This window comes from Erpetoichthys calabaricus, chromosome 16, assembly GCF_900747795.2.
Source record: "Erpetoichthys calabaricus chromosome 16, fErpCal1.3, whole genome shotgun sequence".
In the NCBI taxonomy this organism is placed as follows: Eukaryota; Metazoa; Chordata; class Cladistia; order Polypteriformes; family Polypteridae; genus Erpetoichthys; species Erpetoichthys calabaricus.
The window spans coordinates 65,295,056-65,312,625 of NC_041409.2; the positions used below are offsets into that span (position 1 = coordinate 65,295,056).

A 17,570-nucleotide genomic window follows, 5' to 3' on the forward strand; every position below is an offset into this window, starting at 1 on the left:
TTCCTCCGGGCGCTCCGGTTTCCTCCCACAGTCCAAAGACATGCAGGTTAGGTGGATTGGTGATTCTAAATTGGCCCTAGTGTATGCTTGGTGTGTTTGTTTGTGTCCTGAGGTGGGTTGGCACCCTGCCCAGGATTGGTTCCCTGCCTTGTGCCCCGTGTTGGCTGGGATTGGCTCCAGCAGACCCCCGTGACCCTGTGTTCGGATTCAACGGGTTGGAAAATGGATGGATGGATGGATTGTTCCATAACTGCAAAATATGTTGCTTCTATTCCTTCCAACAGAACTGAAATGTAGAACAGAGTCAATATGAACTCAATAGATGATTGCTTATGCTGCAGAAGTTAATTAAGCGAAAGTGCTCAGAAATCATTTCATCTATACTGGGGGGAACAACCTAGTTCAATTCAAGGATGCCCCTAGTTAAGGGATGCCATCTTTTTCCCCACTGTGGTTCCAGACTTGGCCAGGTTGGCTACCAAGTTTGGCAGAGTTCATACTTTGGGCCAGGCAAAAGTCAAATGAAATTAAAATGCTGAATTTTATCTTTTGAGTTACTGATCAGTTTCAATGACACCTAACATTGTATACCCTTTATAGTAGTGGATCTTAATGTTACCACTGACCTGTATGAATAAGCAGCTCAGAATAAGCCTTGTCAGAAAATCAGGTAAACTGACTGACAATGAAGGAAATAACAGAAAAAACACCAGCCAACAGCATCCTTCCATAGAACTTCATTAGCATTTGTAGAAAAATTAACTAACTTGATCCATGTTCTGGCAGTCATGTCTGCTTTAAACAGATTCAGCTTGCGGCCAAAGACTCGAATCACACTTAGTGTGTGTCCATCCATCCATCCATTCGTGTGAATTTGTGAATTTCCCCCTGGGATTAATAAAGTATCTATCTATCTATCTATCTATCTATCTATCTATTCTCTTCTGCTTATCCGAGTTCGGGTCGCGGGGGTAGCAGCTTGAGCAGAGATGCCCAGACTTCCCTCTCCCCGGCCACTTCGTCTAGCTCTTCCGGGAGAATCCCGAGGCGTTCCCAGGTCAGCCGGGAGACATAGTCCCTCCAGCGTGTCCTGGGTCTTCCCCGGGGCCTCCTCCCAGTTGGGCGTGCCCGGAACACCTCACCAGGGAGGCGTCCAGGAGGCATCCTAATCAGATGCCCGAGCCACCTCATCTGACTCCTCTCGATGCGGAGGAGCAGCGGCTCTACTCTGAGCCCCTCCCGGATGACTGAGCTTCTCACCCTATCTTTAAGGGAGAGCCCAGACACCCTGCGGAGGAAACTCATTTCAGCCGCTTGTATTCGCGATCTCGTTCTTTCGGTCACTACCCATAGCTCATGACCATAGGTGAGGGTAGGAACATAGATCGACTGGTAAATTGAGAGCTTTGCCTTACGGCTCAGCTCCTTTTTCACCACGACAGACCGATGCAGAGCCCGCATCACTGCGGACGCCGCACCGATCCGCCTGTCGATCTCACACTCCATTCTTCCCTCACTCGTGAACAAGACACCAAGATACTTGAACTCCTCCACTTGAGGCAGGATCTCGCTCCCAACCCTAAGAGGGCACTCCACCCTTTTCCGGCTGAGGACCATGGTCTCGGATTTGGAGGTGCTGATTCCCATTCCAGCCGCTTCACACTCAGCTGCGAACCGATCCAGACAGAGCTGAAGATCACGGCCTGATGAAGCAAACAGGACAACATCATCTGCAAAAAGCAGTGACCCAATCCTGAGTCCACCAAACCGGACCCCCTCAACACCCTGGCTGTGCCTAGAAATTCTGTCCATAAAAGTTATGAACAGAATCGGTGACAAAGGGCAGCCCTGGCGGAGTCCAACTCTCACTGGAAACGGGTTCGACTTACTGCCGGCAATGCGGACCAATCTCTGACACCGGTTGTACAGGGACCGAACCGCCCTTATCAGGGGGTCCGGTACTCCATACTCCCGGAGCACCCCCCACAGGATTCCCCGAGGAACACGGTCGAACGCCTTTTCCAAGTCCACAAAACACATGTAGACTGGTTGGGCGAACTCCCATGCACCCTCCAGGACTCTGCTAAGGGTGTAGAGCTGGTCCACTGTTCCGCGACCAGGACGAAAACCACACTGTTCCTCCTGAATCCGAGGTTCGACTATCCGACGGACCCTCCTCTCCAGAACCCCCGAATAGACTTTTCCAGGGAGGCTGAGGAGTGTGATCCCTCTGTAGTTGGAACACACCCTCCGGTCCCCCTTCTTAAAGAGGGGGACCACCACCCCGGTCTGCCAATCCAGAGGCATTGTCCCTGATGTCCATGCGATGTTGCAAAGGCGTGTCAACCAAGACAGTCCTACAACATCCAGAGCCTTGAGGAACTCCGGGCGTATCTCATCCACCCCTGGGGCCCTGCCACCAAGGAGTTTTTTGACCACCTCGGTGACCTCAGTCCCAGAGATGGGGGAGCCCACCTCCAAGTCCCCAGGCTCTGCTTCCTCACTGGAAGGCATGTTATTGGGATTGAGGAGGTCTTCGAAGTACTCCCCCCCACCGACCCAAAACGTCCCGAGTCGAGGTCAGCAGCGCACCATCCCCACCATATACAGTGTTGACACTGCACTGCTTCCCCCTCCTGAGACGCCAGACGGTGGACCAGAATCTCCTCGAAGCTGTCCGAAAGTCGTTCTCCATGGCCTCCCCAAACTCCTCCCATGCCCAAGTTTTTGCCTCAGCAACCACTGAAGCTGCATTCCGCTTGGCCTGCCGGTACCTATTAGCTGCCTCCAGAGTCCCACAGGACAAAAGGGACCGGTAGGACTCCTTCTTCAGCTTGACGGCATCCCTCACCACTGGTGTCCACCAACGGGTTCGGGGATTGCCGCCACGACAGGCACCAACCACCTTACGGCCACAGCTCCGGTCAGCTGCCTCAACAATAGAGGCACGGAACATGGCCCATTCGGACTCAATGTCCCCCACCTCCCTCGGGACATGGTCAAAGTTTTGCCGGAGGTGGGAGTTGAAGCTACTTCTGACAGGGGGCTCTGCCAGATGTTCCCAGCAGACCCTCACAACACGTTTGGGCCTACCAGGCCTGACCGGCATCCTCCCCCACCATTGAAGCCAACTCACCACCAGGAGGTGATCAGTTGATAGCTCCGCCCCTCTCTTCACCCGAGTGTCCAAGACATGTGGCCGCAAGTCCGACGACACGACCACAAAGTCGATCATCAAACTGAGGCCTAGGGTGTCCTGGTGCCAAGTGCACATATGAACACCCCTATGCTTGAACATGGTGTTCGTTATGGACAATCCGTGACGAGCACAGAAGTCCAATAACAAAACACCACTCGGGTTCAGATCAGGGGGGCCATTCCTCCCAATCACGCCCTTCCAGGTCTCACTGTCATTGCCCACGTGAGCATTGAAGTCTCCCAGCAGTACGAGGGAGTCCCCAGATGGTATGCCCTCTAGCACACCTTCCAGGGACTCCAAAAAGGGTGGGTACTCCGAACTGCTGTTCGGCGCATACGCACAAACAACAGTTAGGACCCGTCCCCCCACCCGAAGGCGGAGGGAAGCTACCCTCTCGTCTACCGGGGTAAACCCCAATGAACAGGCTCCAAGTCGGGGGGCAATAAGTATACCCACACCCGCTCTGCGCTTCTCACCGGGGGCAACTCCAGAGTGGTAGAGAGTCCAGCCCCTCTCAAGGAGATTGGTTCCAGAGTCCAAGCTGTGCGTCGAGGTGAGCCCGACTATATCTAGCCGGAACCTCTCAACCTCACGCACAAGCTCAGGCTCCTTCCCCTTCAGAGAGGTGACATTCCACGTCCCAAGAGCCAGCTTCTGTAGCCGAGGATCGGACCGCCAAGGTCCCCGCCTTCGGCCACCACCCAACTCACACTGCACCCGACCTCCTTGGCACCTCCCATAGGTGGTGAGCCCATGGGAAGGGGGACCCACGTTGCCTCTTCGGGCTGTGCCCGGCCAAGCCCCATGGGTGCAAGCCCGGCCACCAGGCGCTCGCCATCGAGCCCCACCTCCAGGCCTGGCTCCAGAGGGGGGCCCCGGTGACCCGCGTCTGGGCGAGGGAAAAACGCCGTCCAAATTTTTTATTCGTCATAGGAGGTTTGTATAACCGCTCTTTGTCTCATCCCTCACCTAGGACCAGTTTGCCTTGGGTGGCCCTACCAGGGGCATAAAGCCCCGGACAACAGAGCTCCTAGGATCACTGGGACACGCAAACCCCTCCACCACGGTAAGGTGACGGTTCGAGGAGGGTTCTTAGTGTGTGTGCACCATGTATTTGCACAGACGAAGTAGGAAGGGGTGGGTTGGTTCCAATAATAAGGAAACTTACCTGATGAAGTTCTGGTGATGGACACTTAAAATTTTCTTTTACCTGGTATCAAGAAAAGAAAATAGCTACAGAGTATCCCTCAGGATCTTGTTAAAGATGGAAATTTCAAATTTACATTTTTAATGATATTCAAGAAAGGTAAGGTGCAGCCTCCCACAGAACCTTATCCACCATCCAGTAAGTAAGAGTTTTTGCATACTCTATACATGTGACAATGCTACTAGTAATACTAATACACATTTCTATCTGCAGGTAATGTAGATTCCAGTATTGATTGGTAGACTGACCTATTTAACAGTTAAGGACTGTTGTGTTGGTGGTCCAGTATTGTCCTTTATGTTTGCATAAGGTTTTGCACTAGAGTGTCCCTGCACTTGTGTTTTAAGAGCATTTTTTCCCTTCGTCCCCAGTTATTCAAGACACTTACTTTAATGTACTGTACTACCACCAGTCTAGGGTAAGGTAAAGATTTGAATAAAAAAGTAAAGCAGTCTGATGCACACAATTTGTTAAAATACAATTGACTGTTTTATATTTAATACGTATCTTGGTAAAAATAACGCCTCCATCAGATTTTTTTTTCTTTGCTTTAGAATTTCTAAGAAGAACAGATATCCACTTCTAATTAATTTGCAGTTCAAGTAACACACCTAGTATAACTCAGCTGGTCATGACTCCCACTGCAAATGCTGAGGATAAGGATTAAATAAAGAAGTGGATTAATAGTGCACTTTAAAAAAGAAATCATAAAATGAAGGAAAATGCCTCCTAGCTAATTTTTTCCATCACTTGAAATACTCTTTCTATCTTCCCTCAAGTCATTTTTTTGGTACTAAAGCTATAATCACAGGTGTTCTTTTAAGTCTATATCTTTAATTATTTTATTCTAATCTAAAGACAAGGAAAATTTAAAAAAACAATATACTTTGCATCATAACACTGCATTTTTGTTACATGATGTGGTTTTTGTATGTTAGTAAATGTTTGCTCTAATGTAGAAATATACGTTTGATACTGTGTATGGCTTTTAAAAATATATTTAACTTTTTTATATTATATTATAAATGTCAAGGATTCATTACAATGTAAAAATTACATGTCTCACAAGTAGTTTATTTACTTTTGTCCATTTTGGATAGTTGAGCAATGAGTGCAATGTACAGTTTTGAGTTAAGCACATACCGCTGTACTGTACAGTGTACTTTATCTATATTCTGCCAAAAGGCAGCTACAAAAGAAAAAGGACAGAGGAAAGCAAGAGAGAAAAATGTGGTGAAAAAACTAATAAGGCCAGAGTTGTAGGCATAAAGACAAACTCACATTTGTTTAGCCAGGTAAACTAAAAATATTAGTCTAAAAAATCCACACAGAAGTCTCAATGTCCAACAAGATTCATTAACTAAAACCACAAAAGATTCAAGATTCCAAGAAATCCACACTCCACACATCAGGGGACCACCACCCCGGTCTGCCAATCCAGAGGCATTGTCCCTGATGTCCATGCGATGTTGCAAAGGCGTGTCAACCAAGACAGTCCTACAACATCCAGAGCCTTGAGGAACTCCGGGCGTATCTCATCCACCCCTGGGGCCCTGCCACCAAGGAGTTTTTTGACCACCTCGGTGACCTCAGTCCCAGAGATGGGGGAGCCCACCTCCAAGTCCCCAGGCTCTGCTTCCTCACTGGAAGGCATGTTATTGGGATTGAGGAGGTCTTCGAAGTACTCCCCCCACCGACCCAAAACGTCCCGAGTCGAGGTCAGCAGCGCACCATCCCCACCATATACAGTGTTGACACTGCACTGCTTCCCCCTCCTGAGACGCCAGACGGTGGACCAGAATCTCCTCGAAGCTGTCCGAAAGTCGTTCTCCATGGCCTCCCCAAACTCCTCCCATGCCCAAGTTTTTGCCTCAGCAACCACTGAAGCTGCATTCCGCTTGGCCTGCCGGTACCTATTAGCTGCCTCCAGAGTCCCACAGGACAAAAGGGACCAGTAGGACTCCTTCTTCAGCTTGACGGCATCCCTCACCGCTGGTGTCCACCAACGGGTTCGGGGATTGCCGCCACGACAGGCACCAACCACCTTACGGCCACAGCTCCGGTCAGCTGCCTCAACAATAGAGGCACGGAACATGGCCCATTCGGACTCAATGTCCCCCACCTCCCTCGGGACATGGTCAAAGTTTTGCCGGAGGTGGGAGTTGAAGCTACTTCTGACAGGGGGCTCTGCCAGATGTTCCCAGCAGACCCTCACAACACGTTTGGGCCTACCAGGCCTGACCGGCATCCTCCCCCACCATTGAAGCCAACTCACCACCAGGAGGTGATCAGTTGATAGCTCCGCCCCTCTCTTCACCCGAGTGTCCAAGACATGTGGCCGCAAGTCCGACGACACGACCACAAAGTCGATCATCAAACTGAGGCCTAGGGTGTCCTGGTGCCAAGTGCACATATGAACACCCCTATGCTTGAACATGGTGTTCGTTATGGACAATCCGTGACGAGCACAGAAGTCCAATAACAAAACACCACTCGGGTTCAGATCAGGGGGGCCATTCCTCCCAATCACGCCCTTCCAGGTCTCACTGTCATTGCCCACGTGAGCATTGAAGTCTCCCAGCAGTACGAGGGAGTCCCCAGATGGTATGCCCTCTAGCACACCTTCCAGGGACTCCAAAAAGGGTGGGTACTCCGAACTGCTGTTCGGCGCATACGCACAAACAACAGTTAGGACCCGTCCCCCCACCCGAAGGCGGAGGGAAGCTACCCTCTCGTCTACCGGGGTAAACCCCAATGAACAGGCTCCAAGTCGGGGGGCAATAAGTATACCCACACCCGCTCTGCGCTTCTCACCGGGGGCAACTCCAGAGTGGTAGAGAGTCCAGCCCCTCTCAAGGAGATTGGTTCCAGAGTCCAAGCTGTGCGTCGAGGTGAGCCCGACTATATCTAGCCGGAACCTCTCAACCTCACGCACAAGCTCAGGCTCCTTCCCCTTCAGAGAGGTGACATTCCACGTCCCAAGAGCCAGCTTCTGTAGCCGAGGATCGGACCGCCCAGGTCCCCGCCTTCGGCCACCACCCAACTCACACTGCACCCGACCTCCTTGGCACCTCCCATAGGTGGTGAGCCCATGGGAAGGGGGACCCACGTTGCCTCTTCGGGCTGTGCCCGGCCAAGCCCCATGGGTGCAAGCCCGGCCACCAGGCGCTCGCCATCGAGCCCCACCTCCAGGCCTGGCTCCAGAGGGGGGCCCCGGTGACCCGCGTCTGGGCGAGGGAAAAACGCCGTCCAAATTTTTTATTCGTCATAGGAGGTTTGTATAACCGCTCTTTGTCTCATCCCTCACCTAGGACCAGTTTGCCTTGGGTGGCCCTACCAGGGGCATAAAGCCCCGGACAACAGAGCTCCTAGGATCACTGGGACACGCAAACCCCTCCACCACGGTAAGGTGACGGTTCGAGGAGGGTTCTTAGTGTGTGTGCACCATGTATTTGCACAGACGAAGTAGGAAGGGGTGGGTTGGTTCCAATAATAAGGAAACTTACCTGATGAAGTTCTGGTGATGGACACTTAAAATTTTCTTTTACCTGGTATCAAGAAAAGAAAATAGCTACAGAGTATCCCTCAGGATCTTGTTAAAGATGGAAATTTCAAATTTACATTTTTAATGATATTCAAGAAAGGTAAGGTGCAGCCTCCCACAGAACCTTATCCACCATCCAGTAAGTAAGAGTTTTTGCATACTCTATACATGTGACAATGCTACTAGTAATACTAATACACATTTCTATCTGCAGGTAATGTAGATTCCAGTATTGATTGGTAGACTGACCTATTTAACAGTTAAGGACTGTTGTGTTGGTGGTCCAGTATTGTCCTTTATGTTTGCATAAGGTTTTGCACTAGAGTGTCCCTGCACTTGTGTTTTAAGAGCATTTTTTCCCTTCGTCCCCAGTTATTCAAGACACTTACTTTAATGTACTGTACTACCACCAGTCTAGGGTAAGGTAAAGATTTGAATAAAAAAGTAAAGCAGTCTGATGCACACAATTTGTTAAAATACAATTGACTGTTTTATATTTAATACGTATCTTGGTAAAAATAACGCCTCCATCAGATTTTTTTTTCTTTGCTTTAGAATTTCTAAGAAGAACAGATATCCACTTCTAATTAATTTGCAGTTCAAGTAACACACCTAGTATAACTCAGCTGGTCATGACTCCCACTGCAAATGCTGAGGATAAGGATTAAATAAAGAAGTGGATTAATAGTGCACTTTAAAAAAGAAATCATAAAATGAAGGAAAATGCCTCCTAGCTAATTTTTTCCATCACTTGAAATACTCTTTCTATCTTCCCTCAAGTCATTTTTTTGGTACTAAAGCTATAATCACAGGTGTTCTTTTAAGTCTATATCTTTAATTATTTTATTCTAATCTAAAGACAAGGAAAATTTAAAAAAACAATATACTTTGCATCATAACACTGCATTTTTGTTACATGATGTGGTTTTTGTATGTTAGTAAATGTTTGCTCTAATGTAGAAATATACGTTTGATACTGTGTATGGCTTTTAAAAATATATTTAACTTTTTTATATTATATTATAAATGTCAAGGATTCATTACAATGTAAAAATTACATGTCTCACAAGTAGTTTATTTACTTTTGTCCATTTTGGATAGTTGAGCAATGAGTGCAATGTACAGTTTTGAGTTAAGCACATACCGCTGTACTGTACAGTGTACTTTATCTATATTCTGCCAAAAGGCAGCTACAAAAGAAAAAGGACAGAGGAAAGCAAGAGAGAAAAATGTGGTGAAAAAACTAATAAGGCCAGAGTTGTAGGCATAAAGACAAACTCACATTTGTTTAGCCAGGTAAACTAAAAATATTAGTCTAAAAAATCCACACAGAAGTCTCAATGTCCAACAAGATTCATTAACTAAAACCACAAAAGATTCAAGATTCCAAGAAATCCACACTCCACACATCAGGAAGTCAGTGACACTTTCCTTTATACCATCACTGTCATGACTAAAGTGTTTTTTCAATGTATTTAGTTTTTTTTTTTCTTGTTGTTTTTCAAATATTTTGTCTATTTTGTGATTAATTCTATTTGCATTACTGTAAGAATATATGCAGTTTTATTTATCTTCTGCCCTGATTCTTACTTGTGGAGTCAGAGGAGGTAGGGCCACCTGATTATGCAGCTGGGGAACTACACACAGCAGTATAAACAATCAAAAAAGTTTCAGCATTGACTTGATTGGATTCCCGTGTGTTTGATTTATGATTTTGATTTTTGGTTTTCCTGACATTTGACTCCTGCATTTTTGTTTATATGTTACTGTCTTACTGTGTTAAAAGGACATTCCTTGCTGGTTCTACACTATAAACCACCAATTAAGAATTTACAGTATATTACTTATGCAAGCTGAATCTTCAGGTCTCATGTAGAATAGTTAATCCATGCAGATATGTTGGGTCCAAATTTAAATAAATAACAACATTTACTTGTGTTTGTTGGGTACATTTTCAATCAAGTAGAGAAAATGATACATTTTACCCATGGCTTATTTTAATTAGAACATAGGTGATTGACAAATGAAAGGATAAGAATTGGAATTAGTTAAACTAGTGTCAGAGTAGTCAGACATAGCTAAAGATAAAAAACTAAGAAAAAAAACACAGATCATTTCTCAAGTTTTAAGGAAGATCCCCAAATACAATGTCACTAACAAAATTAGTGCCACAACCAAAAGATTCTAAAGGAAAAATAACAGTAATCCCTCCTCCATTGCGGGGGTTGCGTTCCAGAGCCACCCGCGAAATAAGAAAATCCGCGAAGTAGAAACCATATGTTTATATGGTTATTTTTATATTGTCATGCTTGGGTCACAGATTTGCGCAGAAACACAGGAGGTTGTAGAGAGACAGGAACGTTATTCAAACACTGCAAACAAACATTTGTCTCTTTTTCAAAAGTTTAAACTGTGCTCCATGACAAGACAGAGATGACAGTTCTGTCTCACAATTAAAAGAATGCAAACATATCTTCCTGTTCAAAGGAGCAAACAAATCAATAGGGCTGTTTGGCTTTTTAAGTATGCGAAGCACCGCGGCACAAAGCTGTTGAAGGTGGCAGCTCACACCCCCTCCGTCAGGAGCAGACAGAGAGAGAGAGAGAGAGAGACAGATAAAAAAATCAATACGTGCCCTTCGTGCTTTTAAGCAGCTGCACAGAAGGTAGCCAACGTGAAGATAATCTTTCAGCATTTTTAGACGAGCGTCCGTATCGTCTAGGTGTGCGAACAGCCCCCCTGCTCAATCCCCCTACGTCAGGATCAGAAAAAGTCAGCGCAAGAGAGAGAGAGAGAGAGAGAAAAGTAAGCTGGGTAGCTTCTCAGCCATCTGCCAATAGCGTCCCTTGTATGAAATCAACTGGGCAAACCAACTGAGGAAGCATGTACCAGAAATTAAAAGACCCATTGTCCGCAGAAACCCGCGAAGCAGCGAAAAATCCGCGATTTATATTTAAATATGCTTACATATAAAATCCGCGATGGAGTGAAGCCGCGAAAGGCGAAGCGCGATATAGCGAGGGATCACTGTATTCTCAAAAACAGCATCTTTTAACTAAATTGTTTCCTTACTTTGCATCAAAATTCAGACACATCTTAATGCAAATGGCCATCAATGATGGCAAACGTCATGGATTAAGAACCATGCAAAAATACAAAATAGAGGAGACCATGCAAAAAAAAAAAAATACAAAATGACAGTACCAGTAGAAAGCAAATACATGAAATACAGGTGAAATTATATTGTTATAAGTATAGTGGAAAAAATGAGTGTCCAACAGGAAATTTAGAGTAGTAAATATGGTAGATGATAAGATAAGAATAGGTATGCAGGAAAACAGCCAGGGGTCAGAAATACCATAAGAATCAAACAAGAATGATTGCCAAAAGAAAAGGCACTAAACCAAACTCGAAGTACAACAAGAAGATTCATGAAACTAAATATCCAGTGGGTATCTTGGGTTAGCCTTTCCTAATTATCACTGTGAAGGATTGCTTTAGCAACTAGATCAAAAGTTATAATGCCTGAGGATGTGTGCCCCCATGTTATTTAGCATCTGAGTGATGACATAATGTGTCATGTGACTGGCAACAGGCATGTAGTGAAAGTAAACAATTTGGCTACAGCCATTTAAGGACTGAAACAAAATACCAAATACACAAAAGAAAAAGTAAATAGTCAGGATTGTCAGAATCACAATAAAAAATTTACTGACTACAACAAAATAAAGGTAGCATGCTAGGAAATGCAAAAATAATCAGAACACAACATTACCTAAACAACATTATGTAAACATACAACATAAAATAAGAGTATGATTTTTGTAAACCTCACTCTATTGTTTTATGCATTTTTGGATAACTTTTATATTCTACTTTAACAGTTTTCATTTATGTTTTTCCTATGCTTGTCTGTTTATTCTGAACTTGTGTCTTTTATTGGATTGCTCTTTTGGACTGCAGACAGTAATAAAAGATATTTTAATATACATATAAATATGGCTCCATTTTGGTTCCCAGACTGTCTCATAAGGAATGATGTTGCAACTTTCAACTTTCCAACATTGAGACTCAGCTTCCAATTCAAAGGGTCACAGTGCACCTCTCAGCATGCGCCAGTCAGCATGAAACTGACACATTGGAGAGTTACAGTACCTTAAATTAATCACTGAATAAATGAATTTTGTAGTATTTCTTTTACTAGAGAGCCTCAGTGATAGGAGCTAAAGTGTATTGCCAGTAGCAAAATCGGTAATCTGCATATAGTTGGAGAAGAATGAATCATTTTTCTTTTTTTCACCGCAGTCGTTGCAAAGTGGAGATGATTTAAATTATTATTTTAAAGTACACCTCACTGTTTCAAGCATGTATCAGTTTCCCACACTGAACAGTTAATTAGACAGCAGTAAATGTTCCTGTCATGCTGGGAGATATACTTAACAGTACTGTAAAAGTTTTAGCTGAGGAAATTAAAATGAATATCATCAATGTTGAAACAGTGCTTAAAAAAGGTGATTTAAAAGGCACTAAAATTTTCAAAGGAAAATTGTGCATACATATTTCTGTCATTTTTGTTGTGGTTGTCAAGATAGAAGACCTCCTACTATTTTATTGCACCTCAGATCTAAGTGTTTTCAAAGGACAAACAAAGTGGACATTCATGAACGGAAAAGTAATAAGTGACTTAAAAAAAACAAATAACCAAGTACATGAATATTTCATTTATCAGGATATTCAACCATATGTTACAGAGCCTGGCAAAGATTTTAGTGAATTTGTGAATATCACAAATGACACATTAAAGCATACACTAACTGGAAATTTCTTATTTTATGTGCTCTAGCAGTGGGCTGAAATTTAAACACTTTGTGCAACTATAATTACTTATGCTGGTAAATGTTTGCAAAACAGCTGCCGCTGAACAGCTCCATTCTACTGGCTTTAAATCCCATACCTGGTCTTTGTCTGTGAGGAGTCTACACATTCTCCCCATGTCTGCACTCTGGTTTTCCTTCCAAATCCCCAAAGGCTTGCTATTTAGGTTGACTAGCGATTTCCATCTGACCTAGTGTGAGTGCGGCTGTGTGGGTCAGTGTATAACTGTAACAGACTAACACCCTGCCCAGTGCTGTTTTGTAGCCAGGAAAGGCTCTGGCCTCTCCATGACTCTAAATTAAATTAAATAGTTTTGAGAGTGTTATGTTATTAATAAAACAGCCTTAAATATATTTTACAGAACACAGGTAAGGCGCATTTGTCTGTACTTACTGGAACCAATTTTATCAACCCTCCTGTGAACTCAAACCTCATTTGCAACTTTCTAGTCACCATGGCCTTCTACCATCTGAATGCAATGTTTTCCACACTACTGATAAAATTTCCACAGATCCAAGAGGCTTATTATCTATAGTGCTTGAAGCACATTGGACAACCGCATACTAAACCGTGGGCCTTTTTTTAGGTTTTGCTTCAGGCATAACATTTATTTTGTCATTTCTAAAAACAAGTGCAACATTTTTTTTTTTCATTTAGTTCCTGTTTTATGCTCCTTTTCAATAATTCTTTTCTAAATATCCCTGAGTAATCATTTTTTTCATATATGCATATTGTCTTTATTCTTTTACATAAGCCATACCTTCCATTTATTTTTGCAGTATGACACATTTAATTTTCGCATTTCCCTAAATTCATTTCTTAGTACAAGTATTTTTGCTCTAACATTCTGCATTTTTGGGAATCTTTATTCCCAAAAAATATTCTTTTCTCAGATTTACTTTCATCCTTAATGGTGATTAGTTTGTAAAAAGGTGAGGTCGATATAGGTGCCATTCCACTTTAGGGTTGGAAAAACCTGATGAGGAAGTAGCCATTTGTTTTACGCATTACTTGCAGTTTCTCTTCAGTCAAACTTGTTTAGTTTTGACAAATCTTCCAACTTTTAATCACTCTTTAAGATTTTTTAACATCCACAAAATTTCCAAATGTTCCTAATTTCAAAGTTAAATTACTATATATCTTTTCTCAGTGTATTGCCATAAGCAGTATGCAACTCCTGACACTTCAAAGAACATTGACCTTCCTTAACATCATTTAAATAGTCAGAATCTCTGGGGCTTTAAACGTATCAATGTTACAAAGTCAATTAATAAAATGACTTAAACTATATTTTTATAAAATAGAAAAAAGAAAACACTATGTACTTGGAATACAGAAGTTAGACAGTCATGTAATACAGTTATAATAAACCCGTGTAATTGTAGTAGTTCACAAGCAAATTTTCAGAAAGCAATTAGTAAAGCTTATACAGGTACATAGTTATATAAAATGACCAGTACTAATAGACAAATGTGCTTTTGGTTTGCATACCATTTATAAAATGTTTAATCCTGCTGACAATGTTCATGTAAAAATTAAGAGATATATTTTAAATAGGTTGGGCTCTAGGCCTCTCCCCAATTTTCTTCTGTGAGGAAAAAAAATTTAAAAATATGCATGGGTGAAAAAACTGAAACATACGAAAGCAAAGAGAAAAATCAAATGATGTTGCAGATCCCAAGGACAGGAGCTGCCTATGCCTGTGTTTAAGCTGTTAAGTGAAATAATGTCTGCAGGATATTCAGTTTGCTATTTAAACAAACACTGAAATCCTGTCACCACTCCAAAGAAACTCATTTCCACAAAATGTCAATTAAAATAACACTATTGCCAAAAGGTACATGAATGCCCAACATCTGGACCTGTAAAGAAAAAGTTGCATGCAGTAGTTTTTCATGTACTCACGCTTTATACATCTGTTTGAACCAGGAGCTACAGCCCATCCTGAACAGCAATGTCCTCCACAGACATTAGGCCTAAGAAGTACAAAAAAGAAAACAAACTCTTGAGCTTTTTTCCTAGATCAGTACACATTAAAAATACTACTGAATTTTACAGTTGCAATATAAAGTGAAAAACATGTCTACTATTAGATGTTTTTAAAAGAAAAGTCTGTCCATCCTATGAACAGATGAATATAATTAAATAAAAATCAGGTTACCTCACCTTTTAGCTAATATTCTAAAATCTCTCAGAACGTTTTTACTGGTTCTTCTGGTTGGCATTTCCATCCCAGTTAGAACAAGGTATTGTAAGCAATATAAAGCTAATCTGCAAATTAATGAATATACATCTATAAAGACTGAAATCTTTGGATTAACAAAGTACAGACTGAAAACAAGGAACTTCCTAATCCTTAAAATGGATAGTTAATAATCACTAACGTGATGTTTGGCAAGCCATTAACCTGTCCATGTGCTATCTCTAAAAAAAAAATAAATAAAAAAAAAATGACATATATCTTGATATAAGAAATAACATTGGGTAAACACTTTATCAAATGTAAATCAAAAATCCCACATTTGTTTTAAAAATATTACTTAGAATCGGAAAAAATATGAAATGACAAAACTGACAAAAACATAAATTCATGAAATCTGAAATATTTATATTTTTAAATGAACAAAATAAACATGTATTAATGCACATTAATTATATGATAAATAATTTCAGCCAGCATATCTTCCCCATGTCCTACCATGTTTTTTTCTCCTGGTATTCCAACTTTCCTCTTACACATAAAAACCCCTTGGCATTCTGTTCACTTTGCTCCCCACAACTCTGACCTCGATAAGCAGCCTAAAAAACAGCTGCATGAATACACATTTTCCTGTAACAATATGGCATAACTCTGTTCTGCACTACACTGATACCATAACCTGGGTTAATTTCTGTCTTTGCTGCCAGGAAAGACTGAAGGTTACTATCAATTTACATTCAGTACATCTCAATGTGTTCTTCTCCTTAAATCAATTTAGAAACACAGGAAGCCAGCCTATCCTGGAGCAATGGATACAAGACAACAGTGTAACTTGGATGGACAGGACAATGGTCTATCACAAGTTGTGACAACAAAGTATAAGGGTGCAGTACTTTATTTGAAATCTCGACAATGTCAAGATCTTAATTCTCCATTCTTCTGCCTACAATGTAATAAATGAAAAACATCTCACTCATACTTCTCTAACTATGTTACAAATTTGATTGATTCTTCATCCCTTGCTCTGTAGATCTTTAATGTGTGCTCACTGTATACTATCAATTTTAACCCCGGTGGGGAAAAAAAGGAAAATCTACAAGTAGGTACACATATACAGGTACAGTATTAATGGGATGGCTTAGTCTGAGAGAATATAAAAATGATGTCTCTTGAGGAGGTTAATGCTAAAGCATGAATACATACAGTAAACAAATATTGGACCTGTGGAAGAACCCCCCCCGAGGAAGACAGGAATAGTTCAATCAATTAGATTTTAATTCAGTCATAGATGAGTACATGGATTCTACGTTGCAAGGAAGAAAAGCAAAGTTCCATTATTCGATTGGCTTTTTATAATTTCTCTCTTCCTCCCCCTTCCCCTTATTTATCGAAAAAAACATATTGTTTACTTAAGCATTTTATTCTATTACACTAATGGGCCATCTGTTCTTATTTTTTTTTTTTTACTTGTCAGATAGACCCTAAAGAAGGAAAGGTTATCTTTCCTGTGTCAAATAGATGCGTTCCTAAAGAAATTGGAAATTGTCCTAGGTCAGCTTACTGCACCCTGTCTTATGACAGATGCCTGTATGAATAACCTGCCGTTATACAAAACGGCTTTGTCAGCTATGAACCCTAAGTAGCTTGCAAGCAGTTAATTTTTCTTTCACCGGCCCTCACCAAATTTTTTTTGATGGTAACAAATTGAAACTGTGAAAATAAGAAAATCAACAACTTACATGTTTATCTAAATTTTTTAATTTGGTATTTAGTATAATTTAAAGAATAAACAAACTTTTCTTGGATGTATCTATTTTTAGTGAAAACATTTTTGGGTATCTAAACTGCAATGCCTGATAGAAAGTGTTTCATCGCTGAATCAGCTTGATAAATCGCATGTCAGTCCATTACAGAAACCACATATCTACATACCCACACCAGGCAAGTTATATTCACCAGTTAAATGACACACGTCTTGTAGAAGATAAAAACAAACAGGAGAAAATGGAGAAAAATACAAACTACACATGTGATTAGAAAACAGCAAACTTCACACAGACTATGTATACTCCAAAAATGTAATCCAGGATTCTGGAGCTGTTAGGCAATAGAGCTACCCACTGTGCCCATCCAAAAACCATAAATTTACTTAAATGTATTCAAATAATCAAACAAGTTACTTTTAAACACCTAACTTAGGAAAACTATGAGATGACATTCAGTTTTATACTTGTACAGTCTTACAAGGAGTAATCATGCAGAATTTGCAAGTGGTGAGAAGTTATTTAAAGAGGAGATACCAAAACAGTAGTCAGACAAGCCTAATTTTAAACTCTATATTTGACAGGTCAAACTAAACAAAAGCAGATAAGTAAGACTTATGAAGTTGTAATGATCAATGGTCAAAACCAAAAAGCAAAACCTAAAAGGCCAAAAAAAAAGAATTGCTCAAGAAGAAGTCTTATGTCTTTGGAGGAAAAAGAGCAGATGCCAGTACAAGTCTTGGCATATGTATGAAGAGAAATCTTTATAAAGTAAGGAGCCA

General features: G+C 41.9%; 1 protein-coding gene across 1 annotated transcript in view; it reads right to left on the reverse strand.

Moving 5' to 3' along the window:
- Positions 1–17,570, reverse strand: part of LOC114666327 (latent-transforming growth factor beta-binding protein 2-like) — a 418,209-nt gene that overhangs the window by 343,183 nt on the left and 57,456 nt on the right. The window contains exon 2 of the mRNA XM_051919743.1: positions 14,731–14,801. Coding sequence (XP_051775703.1) covers positions 14,731–14,801 — 71 coding nt within the window. The remainder of the gene's footprint in view (positions 1–14,730; positions 14,802–17,570) is intronic.